General features: G+C 43.9%; 1 protein-coding gene across 22 annotated transcripts in view; it reads left to right on the forward strand.

The window, feature by feature from the left end:
- Window positions 1-24,437, forward strand: part of RERE (arginine-glutamic acid dipeptide repeats) — a 1,170,479-nt gene that overhangs the window by 1,093,811 nt on the left and 52,231 nt on the right. For 15 of the 22 annotated variants that reach the window (XM_078642320.1, XM_078642330.1, XM_078642322.1 and 12 more), the window contains 3 exons: window positions 5,814-5,885; window positions 14,959-15,102; window positions 15,391-15,568. In XM_078642320.1, coding sequence (XP_078498446.1) covers window positions 5,814-5,885; window positions 14,959-15,102; window positions 15,391-15,568 — 394 coding nt within the window. The remainder of the gene's footprint in view (window positions 1-5,813; window positions 5,886-14,958; window positions 15,103-15,390; window positions 15,569-24,437) is intronic. The other 7 variants (XM_078642327.1, XM_078642323.1, XM_078642324.1 and 4 more) reach the window with 1 other exon arrangement.

Here is a 24,437-nt window from a genome sequence, read left to right on the forward strand (position 1 = left end):
TCCATCGCAATGAACATCTAGCTTTTAGTTATCCGTGTAATTCTCTTGACTCCATTTCAGCCTATACCGCTGGGTGAATTGGGAGTAGAATCAGAATCTACAACTGTGGGTTTCAAGCTCCTGCTAATTACTGTGGTTTTTCATGGCCTAATGTAGAGGGAAACTGTGATGGGCTTTGCCCCAAGATTTTGATAAGCAGTTGGGGGTTCAGGGGGAGATACGAGGTGTCAATTGTATTGGTTGCACCCTGTCATTCTCATTTCAGCCCTAGGGGCCAGATATTAAATTCTCCTTGTTGGGTTATTTTAGTATTTTAGATGCCATAGTTTAAAAATAAATGTTTGTAAATTTTAACAAAGTTAAAGAAACCTCTTCAGTTGTTTGTTACAAATGTAATTTTAAGTAGAGGCAACCTCCAACCTCTGAGAAGGAAGTCACTAGAATGATGAACTTCATGTATGGAGCGTAAGACTAAGAGGTGCTAGATTCCATATCATTCATGATTACGCGTCAAGTCAATAGTCAGTCTTGAGTCTTAAAGAGCAAAGATACCTAGGGGAGGCCAGGGCACTTGAATGTTGTTTAAGTACAACAACAGAGGGCGTCAGAATTGTTATCCAATGTATCCACTCTGATCCAACAAGTCACACAATAGTCTCTCTATTACAATCAGGAGCCATAGCTTCAAAACCCATTTGTGAGAGTTGGCTGGGGACTGTCTTTAATTTAAAGGTAATTCGTTGTTTAGCTATTAGTGGCATAGTGACAGCTAGCTTCTAGTCCATGGTAGTTCTGTCCTTCAGGCCGCTTATTTCTTTCCCAAAAGAGAAATCAGTTTTGGTCAGATCAGGTATCCCAAGACTTCCTTAACTTGGCTGAGAATGTCTATCGAGAATGTCTGTAGAATGGGGCAGGACCGCCACATATCGAGCGCATCCCCATCTTGATCATACCCCTCCCCCACATATTTTCTACTCATCTTTATACATATTCTTAGCTCTCATCTCGGTAATGTTCCATAAAGTTATGTGTTCTTATAATGTTTGCCTATTCTGTATATTCTTGCAACAATTCGGGATTGCCCATCATAGTTCTTGCCACTCACCCAACTGAGCATTCCCCCTCAGAATCCTGAGCCGATTTCACATGTAAGACCATTGGTTATGGGCATTCAGTTCAAAGTTGTCCAAGTATGTTAGATTTCAAGCCATTTGTGGAGGTGTAAGTGGTTAGCAACCTTTGCTAGTGTTTGAAATAAGAGGTTAGGCTCACATGTACCAGCACTTTTATCCTCTAGGGAAAGGAACCAATATCTTAGTTGGAAATAACACATGCTTCATATTCATCTAAATAGATCTCCTTGTTGATTTTGAAGGATTTAATGTCCTCATGCAGGAACAAATCTTTCAACATTAAGCAACCCGCTTGGTGCTGTTGAGTGATCGTGCTACAATTGTGTCCCAGGGTAAAATCGGGGCTTATAATCTGGTATAAATGGGAAGGAAAAGAATTGAGCTCATACATTTTAATGACTTTATCCCATGTCTCGAAGGTCGAGCAGAGGATGTCTGAGATGTATCCCACCGGTGGCCTATTCCCCCTGGCGAGCCACACAACTTCCCCGGGGGGCTCTACCCAAAAGGATAGATTCCATATGAATCCAATGACTTTTCATATGAATTAATGTCTCTCTAAGGGACTATTCGAAAGGTATTCACAACTGGGTAGCTTGAGAGTATTGTACTGTTACGGAGTGCCAACCCCACCAGCCCTCCTAGCAGCAAACTACAAAGAATTAGGCATTCTGGGTTTCCTGCTTTCCCAAATAATGTTTTATTTTTACTATTTTGATGGTTTTAGTGTTTCCTTTTTTCTGAAGACACTTGATGAAAATGGAATCTCAAGGTCTCATTTGTTGACTACAGTATCATGTATTTCTGCATACTTTGGTTCAACTAATTAATTTTTCAGGTGCCCTGCTTATCTCTGAACGATATTACGGAAACAAAGAGAAATTGTTACTTTGAAGGTCAACATTTTAAAGGTGACCAAAAATATCCATCCCACACACTCAATAATAAGAGTAAAGGGAAGGGGGGGAGGGAGTGAAGTGAGTATATGGCAGGGTTACCTCCGGTAAAGAAAAATAAATACCAGATAAAATTTGGCTGAAAAAAGACTACTGAGTGCAAACAAAAACACGTTGAAGAAAATGCCTCAGTAAAAATTAAGATACACATTGGGAATAGAGAGTTCAGAGAAAAGACACAAAGAAGAAGACACACAAATTGGGAATTAATCATTTTGAATTGTTATAGTTCTGGAGTTATTGTAATATCTGTATTAGTCAAGGTGGGTTTCCCCCAGGGGACTTTTGAAGATTGGGATAGCTTTATTGGCAGATGGAGTGTAACACCTGTGTAGCAATAATATTTTTATTTAATTTGCTTTACCCCAAGTCACACATGGGTAGTACTGTTGCACATCAGTGTTGACTTCTGTATTTACTTAGATGTTCTAGGCGTGATATTTGAGTGGGGGTGCATCAGTTTGTTCATCTGGCATTTACGTCCTTTTTCATAAATAAAAAAAAATAGAACATATGTATACAAGAGCAGGAGTAAGTGATTTTTTAGTCATTAGAATCTTCTTTGAAATTATGAACGCAGTAGTTCTGCTCTTGTTTTGGATCCTTGATTACCCTTAACATATACGTATACGTATCATCTCACTTGTAAAATGACTCTTTGAAAATAACCGCTATTTACATGCTTCCTAGTAGTTGTTTTACTCCAAGTTCATTCACTTTTTCATTGAAATATAAGCCAGTAGACTTAAAAATGTCCTCTGTGAAAGGTTGCAGCGTTACTTGACTTTCTATGAAGTTTTTAAAGGAAAAATAAGAAAAAGTGGGGAATAGAACCCGATAGACAGTAACCTCTTCACTTTAAAAAATACCTCTTCTTTAAAGAATCAAACTAAATGATATCCCTGGCTACATTTTTCTGAAACTCTTCCTCTATAGCAGAAGGGGTTCTGAAGAAGAATGTAAGGTATTTCCTTGACAGTTCAAAAAAGAAGAGATGTGGTCAGACACCCAAGACCGAATAATAACTCTTCATCCAAAAGAAAGTTAATTATATTGTTTTTTTCATATCCCGTTGACTGGAGCACCTTTAATCCTCTTGGCAAGGATACTAGTTTGTTCAACAGCCTCATCCAATCAGTTAACTGAATTGTTATCCTGCAATGTTATTTTTTTTTGTACTTACTCTTGTTCCCTCCGTGCATGGTCGAAATTCCACTGGGTGATATGCAGATTGTCACCAAAGACTATAAATAAAATAAATGTATAATAAAAATGAACTGTTCGCTATTCACGGTCCACTATGCACCATGATAACCCTATTAAAACAGTCCATAGCAAGGTTGATAGTGTTTTGATTGATCACATGCTAAAAAAAGCAAATACAGTCTCCTCAGGAGTATCTTCATAATCCCTAATTCAGTGAAAAGAAACTGCAGGAGCTCTTCTCAGAAACGCAGAGCAGCTACTCGGATATTAGTTCATTTGATTCTTCCTGCCCATAGTATTTACTGAACAAGAATAGCTTAAATGGGTCAAACATCACTTTAAAACTTGCTTGGGTAGAAGGTGTTTATTGTTAGGCTGTCTGCTTTATACAGCACTTGTCTGATTCACTAATGTTAATGGCAGTGAGCAACGTTTTTGAATATCATCGAAGATGCAATGATTAAGAAACAGTTCGTTTTAACGCTTTTGCCATTATAAGAAACATCACTTAATTCATGAACAACATTCCCTTCTCCCTAGAAGCCGCAAAACAAAAAGGAACATGAATGGTCATCAGAATAATATGATCTGGTACCTTGTTAAAGGTTCATAGTGAAGTGCCAGTCTTCTTCCTGAGCTTTGCCTCTTTGAAATAGTAAAGTTATTCGGAGGTGAAGGTGTTCAAGGTTTATTAATTAAGTGTGGATTCTTACGATGAAGCACCAGTGTTGCAATTAAGTAACTAATGCCTGCAGATAAATAATTCTTTCCTTTGGAAGAGGTCACCCAGCTGTGCAATGAAGGTCTTTACATTTTGAACTCATTGAGATACTTGTGTTGTCTTGTCATTATTGTTAATACACAATTCATATCTAGCTTTTTCTTGCACAATTTCCATTTTCGGTGCTATTTGTTCTGCTAGCAGTGTCTGTGAGGACCAAATCACTTCTGGTTCTAAACTGTACATATGTATTCACTAGCAAGGTTGTACTGTGTCCTAATTCTTGATTCATTTTCTGATGTTTTCATTTAAACCTAGCTCTTTCTCTAATTGTTATTCCCTCAGTGTTACCCCTATGCAGCTGAGGTCTCCACAGTTCCTAGAGGAGTTAAGGCCCTCGAGCTCCATCTCGAGGACAGTGCTTATGAGCTTTTTTTTAGGCTGTCACTTACAATGCGAATTACTGGTTAAAAAAAATCCACCTCCTCCATTGCTTTCTTGGAGCACGTCTAATATTTAGTGTTCCTTGTAACATTCACAGGCCCGTGTGCCTTCTTCCAGCTGTTCCTCACCAAAAACATGTCTAGTTTGAAGACATTAACTGTGCTGTTGCAGGGATTTTACCACTTGACCTCTTCAGGTGATAGTCTGTTTGACTAACAGGATCTTCAGTCTTCACAAAGTCTCTCTGCTGTATTGTTTCCTTTGGTTAGGTATAGGGGAAGAGTCCGGACCGGTAAAAATAGTAGTTACATGTTCACTAATGGTCATATTATTATCTGCACCTTTTCTAATTACCGTACGTTTACCATTTGTTCCCTTCCGAATCCTCCCTCCACAATTGTGGCTACTTTTCATTTTCCAGCTTTCGTTAGACAGCAACTTCAGATAATTGAACTGTTTGCACAGCTAAGGGATGTGTGCCGCTGCCTTTTTGTCTAGTCCTGTAACTCAATGGGAGCATTTTTTAAATGGAGAGAGTATCGTGCTACTATTGGATTTGCTGTTCTAGTGCACGATTAGCCTTGGATCTTGCTGCCCATCCAGTTCTGCGCCGTAGAAACTGTGACCTGTGTGACTACACAAGAACAGAGTAGTACATGAATTCACATTTGATTGTACAAGGAAACACATGATCCTTTAGCCTGTTCTGTCTCACTGCAGGAAACATATGGCCCCTTAGCCTGTCACCTAACTATTTATTATATGTACATGACTAAACAAAACTTCTCAATAACCTGTCACGCTTCTACCTGTGTAGAGCACATAGCAGATGAAGTGGTCGCCATTCTAAATTAACTTTAGAATTAGGGGGCCAAAGTTCTGGTCAGCTGCACCTGACAGAAGCAGATATTCAAAGGTCTTCAATAGCTTGCTTATCGATACAAATTACAAAATAGGTCCTGTACATGTCTTGGAAGCACTCAGTAAGCTTTAGGTATTTGTCACGCTTCTAAGTGTATACAGAACTCTTGGGAGCATCGTCCATTTACCTGTCTAAATGTATACAAGTGGCACAGAATTATAGGTTCTGACCCTTGTCTATATGTGCACAGGAAGGCTAAGGCACTTGTTCGTGCCTCAAAATTGAATGAATGTCCGCAGTACCCATGTACCTGCCTTTCAGTAGGAAACACAGGTCTTTCGGGAGTTGGTCATCTGTTTAATAATGTAGAGGCAGATTAGCTAATGTATGAAGCACGTTTTGAGGAGGGAATTTCAAACATTGTCTGTTAATACATCTCTGTACAGTTGTCAACGTTGGAGACGTTTTCTGATACTGTGTGTTTTCAATAGACTGTTGCTGTAACTCTAAGTCCTGGCCGGGCGTGGCTGAAAACGGGACATGTGTTCCAGTCCACTTTCCTGGTAAATAAATGAATTTAAATGCTATGAAGGGAGGGGGGGAGTGTTTGAAGGTTCAGTTGCGTTAGCTTCATAAGCCCTGTAGTCTGTTGCCAGCAAACAATGAACTGGATCGAGTAGTTATTGTTGTGGAACATCAGGTCACCTGGTCAATGTGCTGTCTGCTCCTTTTGTACTCAGCAGCAGCGCCCATGATCAGCTGCACTTAATGTTCAGTTGGACCAGGCCCTCCACACATGATGTGGGTTGTACAAAAAGCCAGGGCCCGTGCACGCCTTGTCAATTATATTGTCCATTCTTAAGCCATTAAATTGCTGTGGCATAGATTAAGTCTGAGAATCAGAGTACATGCCCAACAAGCATATAATCTTAAGTGTTCCCCCAAAATGTTTTCTTCCTTGAAAGAAACCAAAATCAAGGGAGAAAATCGTTAACAAATTTGATAAGGGAAAATCTTATGTTTCAATACAGAAAAATCCCCAGAAACTGCTTACGTATGTAATGTCAATGACTATCTTTGAGGTGCACCCAATAGTTGTTTCCAAGGATTAGAAGTCCGCTTCCATACTGAGATGCAGTTCAGAACCACATACAGCCTTTTTTCCAGGATCTACCCAAAGGAGATTGTTTCTATATTTGCATTGATGAAATAGCTGTTCCATTCACTGTTTTTTCTTTAAAACCATAATACATCTGTGGCTTTGTGATAGTGATAATTAATGTGCAGTCTATGTTGGCAACATATTCAGTTCCATGTAGGCGTAAAGCTGCTGGCGTTCATGCTTACATGCTTCAGTTTCCAATGTATGAAGTCATCCAGAACAAGTGCAACAGTGTCCTCTTCCATCCAGTTTCATTACAGCACTTACTGACGTCATGGATAATATGCAGACATACCACGATAAACGGCATGACACCTGATGGCATTTGGAGTGTAGCACATATTCAAGTCCTGGAGGGGGCCTGAATTCTACTTCTCAGCCACGGTGATTGCTATGGCTTGTTGGTACTGCTAAACAGAAACAGAAGCCAAATCCTTAATCAAAGCACCCACCCGTATGAGTCAGTGTATGTGCTGGTAACAGCAAGTTAAGTGATTCCCACTAGTCTTAACTCTTCCAAGATATGATTTGGATAAATATACCAAAAAAGCAACAAATGCTTATTTGTTTGACGAAGAGAGGAGGAACTTTGTTATCTGATAAAAGCTGATCAGGTAGGAAACGCTCATCTCACTGGCACCTTCCTAAGTTGTGTTTGAAGGGAATATTTCTGAGCCAGGATTTCTCTTGTACTGGATGAACGTTTTGGCATGGATGGCATGGGAAGGGCATAATGGTACTGCTCATCCATCAAGCAATTCAGAGCTAAGAACAGATGGAAGCTGCTGAAGCACAAATTGCCTATTGAAGTGTAATAAATTCTTGGTAGACTGCGTAAACTGAGTTGGTTACCTTCAGATGGAGACTTCTAGCTGCAGCTTCCTCACCTTTTGAATAGTTTCCAGGCGTCAGACTGGATCTTAAAACCTTTCAGCAGTACCTCTGCGAGCCGGATGGTTGCATCTTGCTGCTCTTCACTGATGCTATTTTGCTCCGGAAATCACGTGCGGGCCCTATATAGATGCCACTGCTGCACACTGACGTCTTTGCCTTTCTTTCCGCTCCTCCAGACATTGATCTGGAGCTTTCTCCCATCTCTCAGAGAAATGTAGCTCGAATTTTCGAAAAAGAAATGAGAAACTTCAGAGTTTAAATATGCAGATAACCTTAGACAAGACCATTTGAACCTAATTAGAATATGTAAGGAAATTAACCTCACCTCCCCCTCCCCCTCTTTCAATCAGGTGTGCCTGGCATTGAGCCACAACCCCAAGGCCTGCGGAGACTGCATCTCGATGAACCTGTAGTCCATCAGTGAAGATAGACAAATTTCTATGTCTCCAAGCATAAGCAGACTTTTCGACAGAACCTTTCCAAGTTTCGCTACACATCCAAACTTCGTGCTCGGTTCCGCTCCAAAGATCGGTCTTGGAGCACTCGCTCCAAGACGTCAGGTATGCATAAAAAACTCTAGGAGTTGAAGTAGAAATCTGCTCCCATGCACCACTCTCATTCGTCTGACCAGGAGCAGCGCCACCCTTCTCGAGCTCACTCCTGAAGTTGGCCAACTTTTTAGGCGATTCTTCAGCTGGTTCCGATACAACCTGAGTTACCTGGCCCCTTAAGCCACTGCATCTGATTAAAGAGTTCCCTGGAGCCATGCTTCTGCTCTTGAGATCTCTGCTGATTCCCTCTGGCATGCCTTCTGACCCCAAAAGGCGAAGAGGCCTTCCTCCTGGAATACTGCCGGCAGCTTAGCCCTCGGCGCCAACTGGACCGTCCGCTCTGACTTTGCCTTAGACTCCTATTCAAACTCTGCTATAAGCACCACAACCCACATTGGGCATGGTGATGCCGACTTCCCTGCCTGATCATGTGGCCATGAATGTCCTTTTAGATGCTGGTCTGACCGGGTGTGGGTTCCTTGCTCACTTTGCCACTGGATTCAAGCTAGCCTTGCTGATAAGGTGTGCTACCCCGAAACCAGTCCCATGATGCTGGTTTCCGGTTCAGGGAAGACCTGGCTTGGTAGTTCGGGCTGGACTGTTCCCATGAAGAAGAGGGTCAAGACTTATTTGCATATGGCTGGGTCTGAGCTGGGGTGGTGAAGTAAGCTAAAGAACGATGACTGATTCAAACCCAGATCTGTGACTAGGGGTGAGTGTCTGAAAAGTTTCAGCACTCCGTCCATCATCTCCTTGTGTTTCCTTATGGATAGCAGGTCACAGACCCTATGCCAGGAGGTTTTGCGCTTCCAAAATGGCTACTCCATCAAGGAATTTTCCTGCTGTTGAACCACCTGGCAGCATCATTGAAGGCCAGGGTGGACAAGCTCAGCCTTCAACGCCTAACGGGTCACTAATGGTAGCTACACCTGCAGGTGGTGTAAGGTCTCTTCTGTGAATGGGAGGATCTTGGCTTGATCCTTTTCCCAACAGCAAGAATATGCAATGTTCGCTCCTGTATGTATGTGGGAATTTCCAAGGCATCTCGCTCAGAGACACCTTCTGCCTCGAGTGGAACTCTGGACTTTTGTATGCCTTTCCTCCAATACCACTCCTGCCTGGGTTCTCGAGAAGATCAGGACGGTCAAGGCAAAAGTCGTCCCAGTGCCTCCGGGGTGGACATGTAGAGTATGGTATCCAGAACTCCTGGGTATGAAGATGTGTCCTACGATCAAGCTGCCCCTCTGGGAGGTCCTCCTGTCACAGCAATAGGGCAGGGTCTCTAAGGAGAAGGAGAGACTTAATCACTTGGACCCAAAGCGAGTGCTGAGCTTCAGCATAAATCATACCAAAGATCATCGGCTGTACGAACAGCTCTTTGTGGGGTTTGCTGGAGCCCAAAAAAGCAAGAAAGGTTGATTTAACGCAAATCTCTTGACTGGGGGAGAATGTTTGAATCATTCAGCATTCCGTCCATCATTTGTTGCAGTTACACTTTTTGCCCAAAGTGGGACGGGTATGCCCAGGCCTGTGTCCCCTGCTCACTGTGCCACTGGATTCAAACTAGTCTAGCTGATTAGGGGTAACATACCACGAAACCTGTCCCAGGATGCTTATTTCCGGTCCTGGGAGGTCCTGGCTTGGTAGTTCGGTCTGGACTGTTCCCATGAGGCACAGGGTACAGGCTGATTTGCATATGGCTGGGTCCAAACTGGGGTGGCGTAGTGGGCAAAAGAACAATAGATTTAACCCAGATGTCCTGACTGGGGGAGAATGTTTGAATCATTCTGTCCATTTGTTGCAGTTACGTGGAAAAAAGCAAGGTAGTGCAGAAGAGAACAATCTCCTATTGGATCGTGCGCTGCATCAAGATCTGCTACGCATTGGCAAAGAACCAGCCTCCGTAAGGATTTCATTCTCAATCTACTAGGGCCAAAGCTGCCATCACTGCGTTGGGTTTGCGGAGTCCATGTCCTAGACATTTGTCACCAGGCTATGTGGGCATCCCTCCACACCTTCACAAAGCATTATTGCCTGGACAGTCAGGTTTGCCAAGAGCTGCATTTTGCCTGCTCCGTCCAATAGCCCTTCCACAGACCAACCTCCAAAAAAGTATTGCTTTAGTATTCATTTAAAAGGTTAGGAATATGCAGCTAGAAGTCTCTAGCAGAAGAACAGGTTACTTATTTCTGGTAACGCGCTATCTGGTAGAGATTTTATCTAGCTGCGGGTTCTTACCCCCTGACACCCACCCCCTTCCAGTCTTCTCCTTTCTGTGGTTGGAGTCCATCTGTTAATACAGTCCCAAGTCTAGGAGTCTGCATGCTGTCCACCGTTTTGCTTTTAGTCTCTGTCTGGGGACACAGACAGTCTCAAAAGCAACAGATAGCATGCTGGAGTGGCGCCTATATAGGCCCCATAAGTGATTTCCTGAGCAAAATGGCATCAGAGTAAAGCCCCAAGGCTCCATCTTACGTCACAGGTACTGCTGAAACGTTTCCGGTCTGTTATAACGCCTGGGGAATATTTTGAAGGTGAGGAATTTCCAGCTCCCAGAAAAGCGTTACCGAAGGTAAGTAACTTATTCTTCTGTTCATTTATTCTTGAAATTATTAATTAGTTCTAGAGGAACCAAAGCAAATAATGGTGTACTTTCAAGTTGTGAATCTACTTAAATCATGCGGTTTACTAGTGAATCTACTCCTCTCTGCTGAAATGAGCCTTCATTCTCAAGGTAGCCTGGCAAGTTTGTGTGTATTGTAAAGCAGAATTGTCTGTTCAGTCCTGTCTCCATTTTCAAATAAGTAACTAAGCACTTGTGAGGCTAAATAGATTTCAGTGGCCGAAATTTAAAGCTGCTCTCAGATTTGCTACGGGTGTGAAAGCGAGATGTTTGAACAGGAAGACTTTCTTTAATCCAAGGTCTGGATCAACTCTCACCAAAGAGTCCTAGAGCACTAAATTCTGATTTCAGTGCTGTAGGAAAAGCTGAAGAGCAAGAGTTGTCTTTGGTAGAGAATTTGCTTCCAAAGAATTTCACTTGCTAAACTCTTCTTAGTCTATGGTTGCATTTCTGAACATAACAGTGGAAGCTTCAGTTATCATTTAGCAGACTCTGAGCTTAATGCACATCTAAACAAACCAGAATTTAATTCCCGAGGAGCACACTTAAATCTACACTGCTGATTCATCCAACCCCCCTTCCTAATGAATACAGGATAATTTGTGCCAACTATAAAATTGATTGAAAAAGAAAGCCTAGGACATGCATGGTAGACAATGTCCAGGTTCCACCATCTACCGCGTTCAAACCACACCCTTCCAGAACCCTAATCCTTACTGTCTAAAGTTGCTTTTATCTGTCTTCAAGTAAATGTATTGAATTGCTTGGTGGTTTTTTAGTATTTTTCTTTTTGTTTTCTTTATCATTTACATCTATTCCTGCTATTTCCTCAGATTTTTTTTGTTACAGGTAGGTGATGTCTCTGCACCTTTTTTTACCTCTCCTTTGGCTCTGAGGTGCCTCTAGGGCCTTCTATCATTTTCTGCATGAGTCTTCGGGCCTTTCTACAAGTGTCCTTGCACTCAAGGGTTTTAACAGAGGTTTTCATTTAGTGCCTTTCAGCTGAAGTTTCCGGCGAGGTCTTCCAGCAGTGTTTCCCCAGAGGATCTTAGCTGTTTTTTTTATTTTTTTTAAATAATCCTATTTTTGCAGGTTGTAGTGAACCCAAAGAGTTGTGCTCGGTTTTCTTTTCCTAAGATCGTTTTGGCTTCTTAATTAGGTCAGGTGACTGGAAACTGGTATTAAGGGGCTTCCTAAAAACCTGTACTGCTTCTTTAGAGATTCTTATACCAGCCGGGCCCATTAGTGATTTTCCTCAATTGAGGGGACATTCCCCTTGTATTGGGGGGTACATCCTATTCTTTCTCTTGATTTCCAAGGAATATTTGCTCACCTCTTGTCCTGTATCAGCGTCCAGAGGAATAAGGTGCTTTTTGAAGTGCCTTTTATACTTTGTATCGCTGTTTATTTGTCCGAAAGGGTATCGCCTGTCACTCTGTGTCATGTATCTACCTTTGACAGGAGATGCCTGCTTGCGCCAGACCACGATTGCTGTATGTCCTTTATCCTCACATGCTTATTTGTGCCAACTGCTGAGACTCAACCCTGTGCGTGCCTTGTTAGCCCTCTATTGACCTCTTTTATGACTACAATCCCTGAACATTTATAGGTGCATATAACTTGTATTTCGCCAATTGATGGTGCAAGAGCAACTGTTATGTTCATAGCCTGTACTGTGGCCACTTTACCTCTCCACAAATTCCTCTAAATTGGAGGGAAATATTCTTTCTCCTGAAGTGCTCCTTGATGTTTGACATTCATCTCAGCCAACCTTAGTGACCACCCCTTTTCACCTTTTTGAGGTACCAAACCAGTGTCTGCATATGAGATGTCTCCTTTGAGTTCCCAGACTCTTGCTAGCTGTTACTTTGGGTCATGTAACTCAACCCTCTTCTCGAGTATGTAGAAGGAATGAACTGTTGCCTCGTCATTTCACCTCAAAAATGCTTTTGCCACTATATCCAGCATTACCCTATGGTGTTTTCTGTTCCTGTGGTCTCCCTGGTCTGAATATTTACAGTGATTAATTTCTGCTGGTTCTGCTGACATCTTGTCAGCGCTTTGGCGCTGCAGCAAAGATCCTGACTCTAATGTGGGAGATTATGAGAATCCCTCTTGGCTTTCCTTGCTTACTATGTGAAGGGTTTGTCTCCTATTTCTTGGAGTTGGGCAGCAGTCACACGCTGTTCAGTGGACTCCTCTGTAGGCTTACTGTCCTAGAGCAGAGGTGCAATGGAGGGAGAAATCCTCTTTTCTGCCTCCTAGTCACCCTCTAGCTACTAGCCTCTCTTCATAAGATTTCACGCCCCCTCAACCTGCCTCATACCTCGGTTTTATTTGGGTTGCATCTCTGTAACTTCTTGGGTGGGGTTGCAAGTGAAGCCTACCTCCTGACCTTTAGAATATAGCTTATGGACTATATAGGTGCCTTTGCTAAATCTATATATCAAAGATATACATTTTGTTAGAGAAAGTGCAGCAAAGCTGTCAGAGCAACTTTGCGGCTTGCAAACTTAGACCATGTGCCCACAGCTGCAGGCAAAAGCAAAAACTATGCAGCTCTAGATATGAGACTGATAAAGGAGGCATTTTTTCTCTAGCTGTGGCGAACTTTGATAGGAAAATGAACATTGAACCTTAGATCTAGAGAAAACCAGAATACCTAAAGACTCTCTAAAAAGATACATTTATTTAAATAGGGGATTGTACTGGCATGGGAATGGTTATGAGCCACACTGGAAAGCTACATGCATGGTATTCCGCGGATCCATCCAACTAACCACAGTAACTTGATACCAAAGGTGCTGAGGTATTGTCGCTGCTGCATCCTGCTCTATGCACAATACTAGGGCATGTTGAAACTCAGGTGAAGTATAGTAAATCCCATTGTTCTTTCTGTGTGCAAACGTGTGTTAAGTAGGATTGAGTCCGGTGTGCTAGTCTTATGAAAAAATGTCACTGGGAGGACATAGTCAAATATGCAGGACTAAAACGTTGTATGTGAAGGACTGTAAAAAGTGGTCGAATGTCCTAAGTTTTCAGCCCCTTACATTTCATTTTCTTGGTTTCAGTTGTGGACCACAGCCAAAAGCGCCTTGAGTGCTCTTCTAATTTTTACAACATCTTGGCTTGCTTTTGCATAGAGTCATGTCTTAACCATTGTTTATGAAGACAGGTGCGATCACTTTAAATGTGGAGTGTGCATGCTATGTTGCCAGTCATTTAATTGGTACTGGGGCTTACATGTTAACCTGCATTTTGATGGTGTGGCTTGATGCAGTGTAAAATCCAAGATGCTGTCGATTTGAGAAGAAAAGTGTCGCCCCACCTGGAAAGTAAATCCTCATTTAAATGACAGATCATTGTGTTTCCTGTCCTTGTTCTCTTTGACGTACCACACTCTGAGCACTGCCCCAGACTAGAAAGCTACCTGGAACGAGTCGGAAGTTGAAAAAAGTAATTTTTTATAGTATGCTCTTGCATTGAGGGAACTTGAATTGTTTAGTTTTTCAAGACTACGGAGCAGTGCCATAGCATGGAAGTTGTTTTTATAACATTTCCAAAAGTGGTATCACAGTACAAGTGTAAACCTTGTTTAATTGGGGAGTATTCTGAATCCTTTGTGAATGTAATGTTTTCGTTCGAAAAAGTTAATCTTCTACTTTTTAGGTACTGCTTTGCCGCATGTTTTACGGTCTTATTCCAAGAACCCTGGCAATTGATTTCTCAGCCTGTTAGATTGGAACATGCACTTGAGCTTACCTTTCTAAAATAGTGTGGTTCGCACACAGTTATTATGGACACAAATTGAGGTAGACATAAGTACTGCTTTGAAGAGGTATAAAGTTAGCTGTCAGCAGGGGATGGAAAAAGGGCATCTCCTCAATCCAACAAGACAACCCTGTGTAGGTATTCATAGTTTATAGGCTAGCAGGGCAGGCTTCTTTTGACTATTTGGTTCCACAGTCAGTGCTTATTTCATGAATCAAAGATGAGAGCTCAAAAGATGGCGTGCACTCTGAATGGCCCAAACAATAACGAGGCCCAATGTTTGCTGTCAACAACATTCACATAACTGCTCAAACTCGGTCTTGATCAAATCGAGTTAGAGTAAATGTGTGTCTTGGGCATGATTTGAACACTTTCTCTGCCTGATTTGTCAAGCTGGGGAGTGTAACACAGCATGATTTTTTAAACAAGTGTATTGCTGTTCTGGATGCACCTGCAGAAACTAAGACCCCAATCTGCGTTTTCAGATGGGAAAGGTTTTTTTTCGGCTTTAGAACATTTGCGCTTGTATTTGTTGCTTTTTGACAAGCGACCTTTTTAGCATTTCTTATTTCTGTCTAACGGATGTTGTATAGACTTTCCACATGCCATTGTTAACAAATTGCTTTTCTTCCTAGGTTCAGCTGGACCCATGCATCCTTTGGATCAGCTTGGAGCTGGTCCCCACCTGGCACGATTTCCTTACCCCCCAGGTGCCATTCCCAACCCATTGCTAAGTCAGGCACCTCACGAGCATGAAATGCTTAGACACCCTGTGTTTGGTGAGTTAACTATGAAGTATTTTATGGCCTAGATGCATGCACCATAAAGAATGATAGCAATGACGTGGAAGGGGTGAAAACTATTAATTTCTTTCAGCCGCTAGTTAACGCGTTACTTATCAATATGATCTTTGGTTACCACTTACTCATTAGCCTATCCTGGGTTTGATCAGAATGTGTTGATTAATCATTTACGTGTATTAGAATAAAGGCATTGGCTTTATAAATGTTACCATTACGATGTCCTATCTTCCTGAACTGATTTGAATGATTTATTTGTGTGCATAGGTACCCCATATCCCAGAGACCTTCAAGGAGGACTCCCACCCATGTCTGCAGCCCATCAGCTACAGGCGATGCATGCACAGTCTGCAGAACTGCAAAGGCTAGCCATGGAACAGCAATGGCTACATGGTCACCACCAGATGCATGGGGGTCATCTACCAAGTCAGGAAGATTATTACAGGTTAGTATACTGTGCACAGTTCACCACCGACAAGGGCAAGTCACTGTCTGTTTACGGTGCAACCAGATCTTCAAGGGAAAGTATGTATAGCTGTACTGTAAATGGTTAGCAAATGACAGAGTACTTCACCACTGGCTCTCTCAGAGGTTTAATATACCCCAGTGTTAGGCTCTTCTGACCGTTGAATATCAGCATTATAAATACACACATACTCCAATTCAGCAGATCGCACCACCTTGTGGTGTTGAACAGACCAACGGAACTGGTGTATAAAACCATTACATTCCAGTGATCTGAAAGAACCTCTCTGGGAAGGTGGCATTTGTGGTGCCAAGTTCATTGGCAAAATGGACAAAACAGATTGTTACTGTTAAGCTCCTCTGAAAGGTTCTCTCACACCTTTGAGTCAACCAATATTTTCCCTAAAATTAACATGAAGAGTGCCTAACCAATTCTTGAACAGACTAAAGGCCTCTCGTCTTCCAAACTAGCTTGTTGTGCTTATGGGAACAGTAAAAGCAACCAAGTATGGTAACAAGGGGTCCCAGAGGGATGTGAACAGAGAAAAAAGAGTTGCTAAATAATTGCCCTAAAGGCTACAAGAGAGAAGACAACAACCACAGTGAGCATGCTGGTAAGTATATCAACATAAACTCTTCAGAAGAACAATGTAGAGGAACGTCCACACATTCAGGATACAGTTACTGATGCACATTTCGATACACTTGATTAGCAACTAGATCTTTCAACTCATAGAATATGAAGTCGATTCATCCCAATATTCCAAAGTATTTTAATTACCAAATGCTGCTCCATAATATATGCAGATATGCTTGTGCTTCTCTGAAAGTTTGAATGCTATGGCAGAAATAATTATCTGCAGGTGTACACATTCTGATCTCCAATATATGGCATTTTTCATAAACTCACATGCTGGTCTTCCATCAACCTTGAATAGATCAATTTGCATTGTTAAAAGTCCATATGTTGAGATCTAAATGTCCATCTAGGTGTTGAGATAGAGTAGCTGGGTTATTAGCTGGCTAGTAGACATGAACTTCAGGAGGGTGGCTGCATGAATAAAGTTGTTCTGATGATGCAGTTGAATGCCAATGGCAAACACAGAGAAAACAATTTTGAAAGATTCTCAGCCTGATCTTATATAATATTGAAACATAGCCACTGAATGAAACATGGTGGAGAACTACATTTAAAGGCAAGTGCGTACTTCTTCTTAGTGAACATATGGAAGGCTCCAGTGTAGGAATTTTTGAAGAGGGACACTTTGAAGTAGAACGTAAACTGTGCAGACAGGCAAAGGATGATTGTGTTGGATCCATTCCAAAGTAGTAAGTTGTGTGATGGGGAAACTAATAAGAAAAATAGATGTCTGAGTGAGGGTGAAATGGGGATTTGTGCACATCTCAAATTTCCCTTCAAAGGTCTAATAAAATCTGACGCGTGTAAGCCATTTTTCATTTACCTCCCTGAGGCAATTTCCCTTCCCTATATTTTAACTCATGGGTTAGAACTATTTGTAACAAAGGCTCACCCCTTAAGCCTTCACAAATTTAGGTTTTGTGAAATTGTATGATGTTTAAAACAGAGGTGCATATAAATACCAAAACATAATTGAACATTAATCAAGCCATTCATTTTGATTATTGCGTAGTGAAAATTGTTTGTTGCTCTGGGTTGACAGGGCTGATGGACTTTTTACCAACACCCAAGTCATTTGGTGCTTCAGCTGAGCGACTTCCTGCGCTGACGGAGGCGGCGCCGGACTTGACGCCCTGTTCCCCACATGTTGCAGTGGGGTCGACGTCGGACGGTGCCCAGGCAGAGTCCCTTTTGGAGGTTGTCGACGTCCGGATGACTTAAACTCTTTGCCGGTCGACGCCGGTGCCGACATCCACACCTCCTCTATTACATAAGTTTGGTGTCCAACCGGACTCCTCGGACGTCGGGGCGACTCCCACATGGTGTCAGTCGGCACCTATGCCTCCTCTTATGCAGAGTTTGACACTCCTCTGGGCTCCCCTGATCTGAGGCCATTTCGATCCATGGTGCAGGTACCATGTGTGGCGTGGCCTTCGGATCAGCCTCCGGCTCCTCTACTTTTGCTGTCTAGTGGACGGGTCAGTCTCCAACCGTCTCCTACTGATGGTTTATTGTCACCTCCCCTGATGGTAACCGAGGCTAGTGCTGCTTATGCACGGGCTATTCACAGGGCAGCAGCTATTCTTCGTTTTCAACCCCCTGTGGTGTTTCTGCCTTCTGATCCTTTGTTGGATCTTCTCCACATGGAGCCAGTTGAGGTGGAGCCTTTGCTACCCCTTGGGGCATCTTTGTTTGACATCATGCTGGGCACATGGGCGAGGCCTTCCTCTGGTGATCCTGTTGATCGGGCCATAGCTCGTCGACACCGTCCTGCCCCGGATGATCCGTCTATCTCTTCACCCTATAGCTCAGGGCCTAGTTGTTCAGGCGGACTTTGACTTAGTCTTCCTCTGCCTTGCCACTGTTACCTCCCTCCAGGGAGTCTAGGTGGTTGGACACATGTTGTCGCCAGCTTTTCGCCTCTGCCAATGCTGGCATCTGCACATTGAATACGGCTTGCGTGTTTGCACGCGCATCCTCTACCCTTTGGGACTTGGTCGAGAACCTTCTTCCTTCAATTCCAGAAGACCAGCGTTTGTAATTGATCCACCTTCTGCATGATGGCAGGGGAATGGCGCAATTTTCCCTCCACTCTTTCCTTGACGCCACTGACTGGGTGGGTCGAGCTCTTGCTCGGTGTGTGGCTTTGCGCCACCATGCTTGGCTGCTCGACAGTCATTTGCCGGACAATGTTCGGGATGCTCTTAGGGCTCTGCCTTTCAATGGCGTGGACCTTTCTGATAGCCACACAGATTCAGCGGTCTCTCGCCTCATGTCTGGGCAACCGTGACTCTTGCGGCACGTCTTTTTGCCTTATGGGTATCCTTTTATTCTGCGTAGGCGATGTTGCCTTGTTGGTTTGATTTCAAACTTGACCCGGTTCTCTGCGTAGCATCCAGCTAGTGTAGGAGGTGGTTCAGCCATCTCCGTATACCTTCCGGACGGCTGGTTCGGTCTTCCCTTTCAGTCCTCTGAATGTGTGCTTTGCCCAAGAGGACTCCCCTCAGAGGGTTTGAGACTTACCCTATTTGGGGTATTTGCGGGCTATTGGGTACCTGCCTTAGCCTTGGTACGCTCCTATGGAGTCTTCCTTGCGGACATCCTTCTAGGAGTCAGGCTGTTCTCTTTTTCTGCCGTTAGCACCCCTCTCTTGCACTTCGGTTCCAATTGGCTCCTGTTGTCTGTAGTGATTCTAGGCCTAGGCATGGGTTCCTTGCCATGCAGCCTTTCCCTCGCCTGCCTTGACGGGGTCCTTATGTTTTTTCAGCATTGCAGTGATCTTCTGATCTATAAAAGCTGCTCTTCTTTTGCTGGTCTCAGTCTCTCAGGACCCTTGCTCCCTTCACATAGGGCGCTGTTCTTTCACGACTGACGCCCTGTACTTGCCTTGCAAAGGACAAACGCCGCTATGCAGTATGTTTATTACTATTAGCGCAAACTTGGATACACCCTGGTCTGTTTGTTGTCAGCCCTTACTGGGCTTGTCTTTCAAGGTAGCAGATTATATGTCCGTCTCTGCTGTGCATTGTCTTATGGCCTCGTCTTATGGCGACTTTCCCAAGAGCAGTTTTTCCTCATTCCCTGCTGTTGCTGCACAGGTGTTTTCCACGCTACTGCTTTGGGTTCATTCTCTGATACTCTCAAAGGGAGTGTTCTCTTCAGGATACTCGCTTCTTGGGTCCGGGACTTCTAGGTTGGTCCCGACTGTTCCCACTATCGTGCCTAGCTCCTTCTCCTTCTCTGTCTTGCAGGGGGCCGCTGTTCCTCCCCGGCGAGGGGCGGATATTGCTTATGGACCGGGACATTGTCCTGTCCAGTTCTGCTTCCGCATGTCTGTTGGTACTTTTCGCACGCCCTAGTCTATTGTTGTATTACGCTTCATTTTTGAGCGTTTTTTTTTCTTATTTGTTTCTGCTGTGCTCTTACACAGTAGAATCTGGTTGGCAACGTTTCTTCATGAGGTGTCCGTGGTCTTTGACCCGGTCTGCTTGTGCTACAAGTTCTTATATAGGTGTCCGGCTTGCCTGGTCCCCTATTTTGCTGGTTGCCTTCTTGCTGTTGCGTCTCCCGCAGTTACTCTATAGGAGGGTCTTTGCTATACTTCGTGTGGTTCTAATGTCCACACGGTCTGCTTATGTACCTTCCAGGCTTCCGCTTGACTATCGTTCTTAATGTAAGTCCTGTTTTGGGCACATTTGCTGCTTGCCGTCGGCCCTTTCACATATCTGTGAAAGACCGACTATGTACTGTTGTGTCTTCTGTTTCTCGTACCACTGGCATTCTCTGGAACTGGGTTGGCATCCTGCCTCTGCTGTCACACATATTTTTGCGGGAGCGGGTTTTAACAGTGCTTCTTGCCAATGTTGTGCATCTTGCGCTAACTCTGTCATACAAGTTGCCATCTCTCTGTGTCTTCCTTATAGTCGGCACGCCGGATCCTGCGTATCTATCAGACCCTAGGTGCAGTTCCACTTGTAGCGAAGTCCTGCACTTTCCCTTCCACACCTACATATCTAGTATGTGTTTTCTTTCTCTCACCCGGTATAAATACGGGGGTTTTTCATGCTGATCTTGGACGGCTTGTGGTGCCTTTGCCTCCCCAGGTTTTCTGTGCTTTTTTGAGCTTCATGGTCTGGTGTGGCTGCATTGGCTTGTGGTCCCCACTGTGTTTCGTCACCTTGTTGACGGCTACGTTCCCTCTGGAACTTTATGGGGTTCAGTCGCAGACCCGCCTCCGCTATGGGTAGGGCTTTGGTATCTATTCTAAGTTACGGCATCTGCGGCTAGATGTCTATCAGATGGGCGAGTTACTTACCTTCTGTAACGATGTATCTGGTAGAGACACAGTCTAGCGGCAGATGCCTTAGTGCCCGCCCGTCCTCCCCGTTCTGCGAGGACCTTTTCAGGTGGGGGTTTCTGTATTCGCCTCCCTCCGGGTGGCTTGCCTTTCTACAGGGGGACTTTTTCACTTCACTCTGACAGTGTTCATTCTGTTTTCCTTGTTCTACTACGCTTGTTCCCGTGATTTAGCGGTATGCTCATGTTATGTGTCCTTTCCAATCCCGTACCTGGATTGTACGGTGTGGGATCTATTCAGGTTTTTTCCCGCCCTCTGCTTTTCCTCTCTCTGTCGCCTTGGGGTCTCTTACCACCCCTGCGACCCATTGGTTCAAGTCTATTGGCTCTGCCACATTCTATCGGCTTTTATTGGGGTTGCGATGTCTCTTCTGGTGACGTCTTATGGTGAAATTGTCCTTGATCCTATGTTCTGGCTTTGTGGTCCTTAACAATTATACATTATAGTTGCAGGCTTCTGTCGTCCGCTATGCTGCTTTTTCACATCTTCCTCTACCTACACAGGTGGTTTGGCCTTCACATTTCTGGGGGTGCTTCTCAGAGCGGGGCTCTGCTCATCCTTCTACTGGTTTGCAGGATACATTGCCTGGCACTGTCCTTTGTGATTCTAATTTTCTTGAAATTTTGCACACTGTTCTCATATTCTCACAGTTTTTGGTGGTGGCTCCGCGTTGTGGCGCTGCTGCGGAAAGTTTTCCCGATTCAGTCTGACACCTGGGGATATTCGAAGTTAAGGAATCTGCGGCAAGACTGTGTGTCTACCAGGTACATCGTTACCGAAGGTAAGTAATTCGTCCATATGGGATAGTTGTGCAGGAGACTGTGACAGGGGCCTCTGATGCCAAGTCACCTTACCCTTCAGACTGGTCATTGCTCTAACTTTTTAAAAAGCAGCACAGGTAACCCTGCACCAGGTATGAGCAAGACCACAGTAGGAATCAGAACATGGAGCTACTATTGCACCAGACAGAAGGTTAGGAAAGTGGGGTCTGGTGGAAGAGTAGTAGAGACGATGAGGGGAAAAAGAGTAAACAAGAATGCACATGATGGAAAGAAAGGGAGGAGAAACTGAGGAAGATGATGAAAAATAGTGCTAATGAATACTAAACTAAATGGATCGACAGGGGATAATATAGAAAGAGAAGGTGGATCAGGGAAAAGCGAAGGATATGCTCAAGAAAATGAGGGAGTACTAGCATCAGAGAGAAATATGGGTAAGCTTTTGTTAATGGAAAGAAATCAGTTAACCACTGGTTGTCACTTTAGCGGTGATGCCAATAAATAATTTATATTGTAATTTAATATGCACTAGCAGCTCTGGTTCAGGTTTTGGGCACACACAGGTAATGTGAGGAGTGAGCGCTTGCGAACAATTTCAGCAACTGACACTGGTAAAATGCTGCCATTTGAGGTCATTCTTTAATGAGAGAGCAATGGTGGGTAGTTAGCTGAAAACAGAATGGTTAGCAGTTTGACACAAGAACTGATGACTGCAGGTGTTCATCAGGAGAAGTGAGCATGGGTGAGCAGAATGGACGGCAGAAATAGATGAACAATGTGTAATTGAGGGACATTTAGGAGCAGATACTGGTAGTCAGTATAAAGAGCTGGTGTAGTCTGCAGTTTGAGCCATTCATACGGGTTTGAAGGACTTCTAGGCCAGTAGAGTTCAAAATCGAACACCTTTTACATGCTCAAGATTGATATGATTGTTCTAAAAAACATAACCACTTGTTTGAACAGATACACTGTCTGAGACTGTTGCTCGTCTTGTGAGAACACATAATCTGCAGCGTAAATACAGATAACTGTTTTGAGCATAACTTTAAGGGGAGTCAAAAGTTGTTTTGTAATTTGACCTTATAATGTTGGGAGTAATAAATGCTGCCTTACTACTGCTTTCAGTCATATCTTTAACTTAATTGATTGCTCGCAGGCAGCCCTTTTCTTCTGTTAGGGGATTTTACAATTTTGCTTTAAAAATAGCGGATTACTTGTACATATGTTTGAGCACAATGCTTATATGCTCTTGATCTTTTTCCTGAAAGATTTATGCTTTAAAATCCCTAAGCAAAGCATTTCCTTTATTGTTGAAGGCAGATTTGTACAAGACATGGCCAACTTCACATGCTTATGCTTGTGTGCAGTGTAACTGAAAATCCAGCAGTGGAGCAGACTCTTTTACTCCAGAATTTGATCTTTCATTGATTCACATGCTTGAATCATTTCCCATCGTCAAAGTGGGAGTCCTATGGGACTCCCACATCGCCGACTGGGAATGATTCAAGCATGTGAATTTTTGAAAGATACCATTCCTGGAGAACTACAGTTACAGGTAACTTATTGTTCGAGGCATATGAGCTGCAGATTGTACACTTAGCATTAGATCGCCACCTGGTGTTGGGCTCGGATGATTGCATGTTGTTGTCATCTTGTAAGAAGTCTTTGTAATCACGAGATAGGTGACTCCTCCCTTGGACGATAGTGCGCATGGGCATGGTCTCCATCCTTAGATTGTTTTTTTCCGCCACTGGGTTCCGATGAAAGTTTTCCGCTCCGGCTAGAAATATACTTTCCCAGCACTTCGAAGCGCAAAAAAACTTCCCAAAACTCTCCAAACTAATTTCGATACCGACTAACATCGTCTCGACTCCATCAGCTCGATTCCGGTCGTCGACGCGGGCCGTTGGGCCTATCCACGCCGTGAGGCCTACACCTCATTGAAAGGACGCCATTCAAGAGATGTGTGGAGCAAAGTTTCCACGCAGTGACCATCACAAGCTCTGCAATCTCTGCTTATCGCCAGAACACGACGAATCCATCTGTACAGCCTGCGCGTCCTTTCGATCCAAGAAAACCATCAGAGATCGGAGGGCCCGTCGACACGACATGCAGAGCTCCGGAACCGGTGGACATCTTCGACGAGGAGGTTCCGCTCGTACCTGAATAAGATTCCGATGATCTCCAAATCGTATCCGAGGCAGATGACTCCATACCATCGGGTCAGTGCGTGAGTACTACTGCCCCTGCACCACACACAGCACCCAGACCTAAGGCAAAGGTCAACACTCCGCCTCCGGGGCCCAGTCGCGACCGAAAAACCACTTCGACAGCCCCGCCATTGAGCCCGGTGCCGAAGAAAATAACTAAGCCTTCCGGTAGCTCAGTACCGAGCAAGCCGCACGTGCCAATCCCACCAGCTCATTCGACACCGAAACCGAAAGAAGTCTCAGCTCCGAAACCGTCGACTTCTAAAGACAAGGGTACGAAGCCAGCGTCCGACGCCTCGAAGCCGACGAGACCAGCTTCCACTCCGAAGACACCGTCTTCGGTGCCGAAACCGACAAGGCCTGATTCCGATGTGTCAAAGCTCTCGAAACAGCCTACGACACCGAAAACAACACCTTCGGTGCCGAAAACTACGCCAAAGGACACTGTAACAACTCCTAAGGCTAAAGACAAACAGCAACCTCGTCCGGTACCGAAAAAATCGGCGCCGACAAAGGTTCCACAAGAAGAATAACTTTTTCTGCCAGATCCTCTGCAAAAGAAGATCTACATTGACCCAAAAACAGGTCATGTGTCCACTACACCACACAAGAAAAGGAAGGCAGATGAAACACCCACACCTGTGGTTCCTGCCAAGAAGAAGGACTCTGCCACATCCCCTATGCATCCTTCTTCACCTATACTTCCTTCTCCTTCATCTCCTGTTCCTCCTAACAATTCACCACAGATGTCTCCTTCACATTTTCCTCACACTCACCTCAAAATGATGATGAATATAGTTTAGGAAGAGGGATAGACACTAAGGAGTCTTTCCCATTCCCTATAGATGATACAGACTGGGAGT

The sequence above is a fragment of the Lissotriton helveticus genome, chromosome 5_1 (assembly GCF_964261635.1).
Source record: "Lissotriton helveticus chromosome 5_1, aLisHel1.1, whole genome shotgun sequence".
NCBI classification, from domain to species: domain Eukaryota; kingdom Metazoa; phylum Chordata; class Amphibia; order Caudata; family Salamandridae; genus Lissotriton; species Lissotriton helveticus.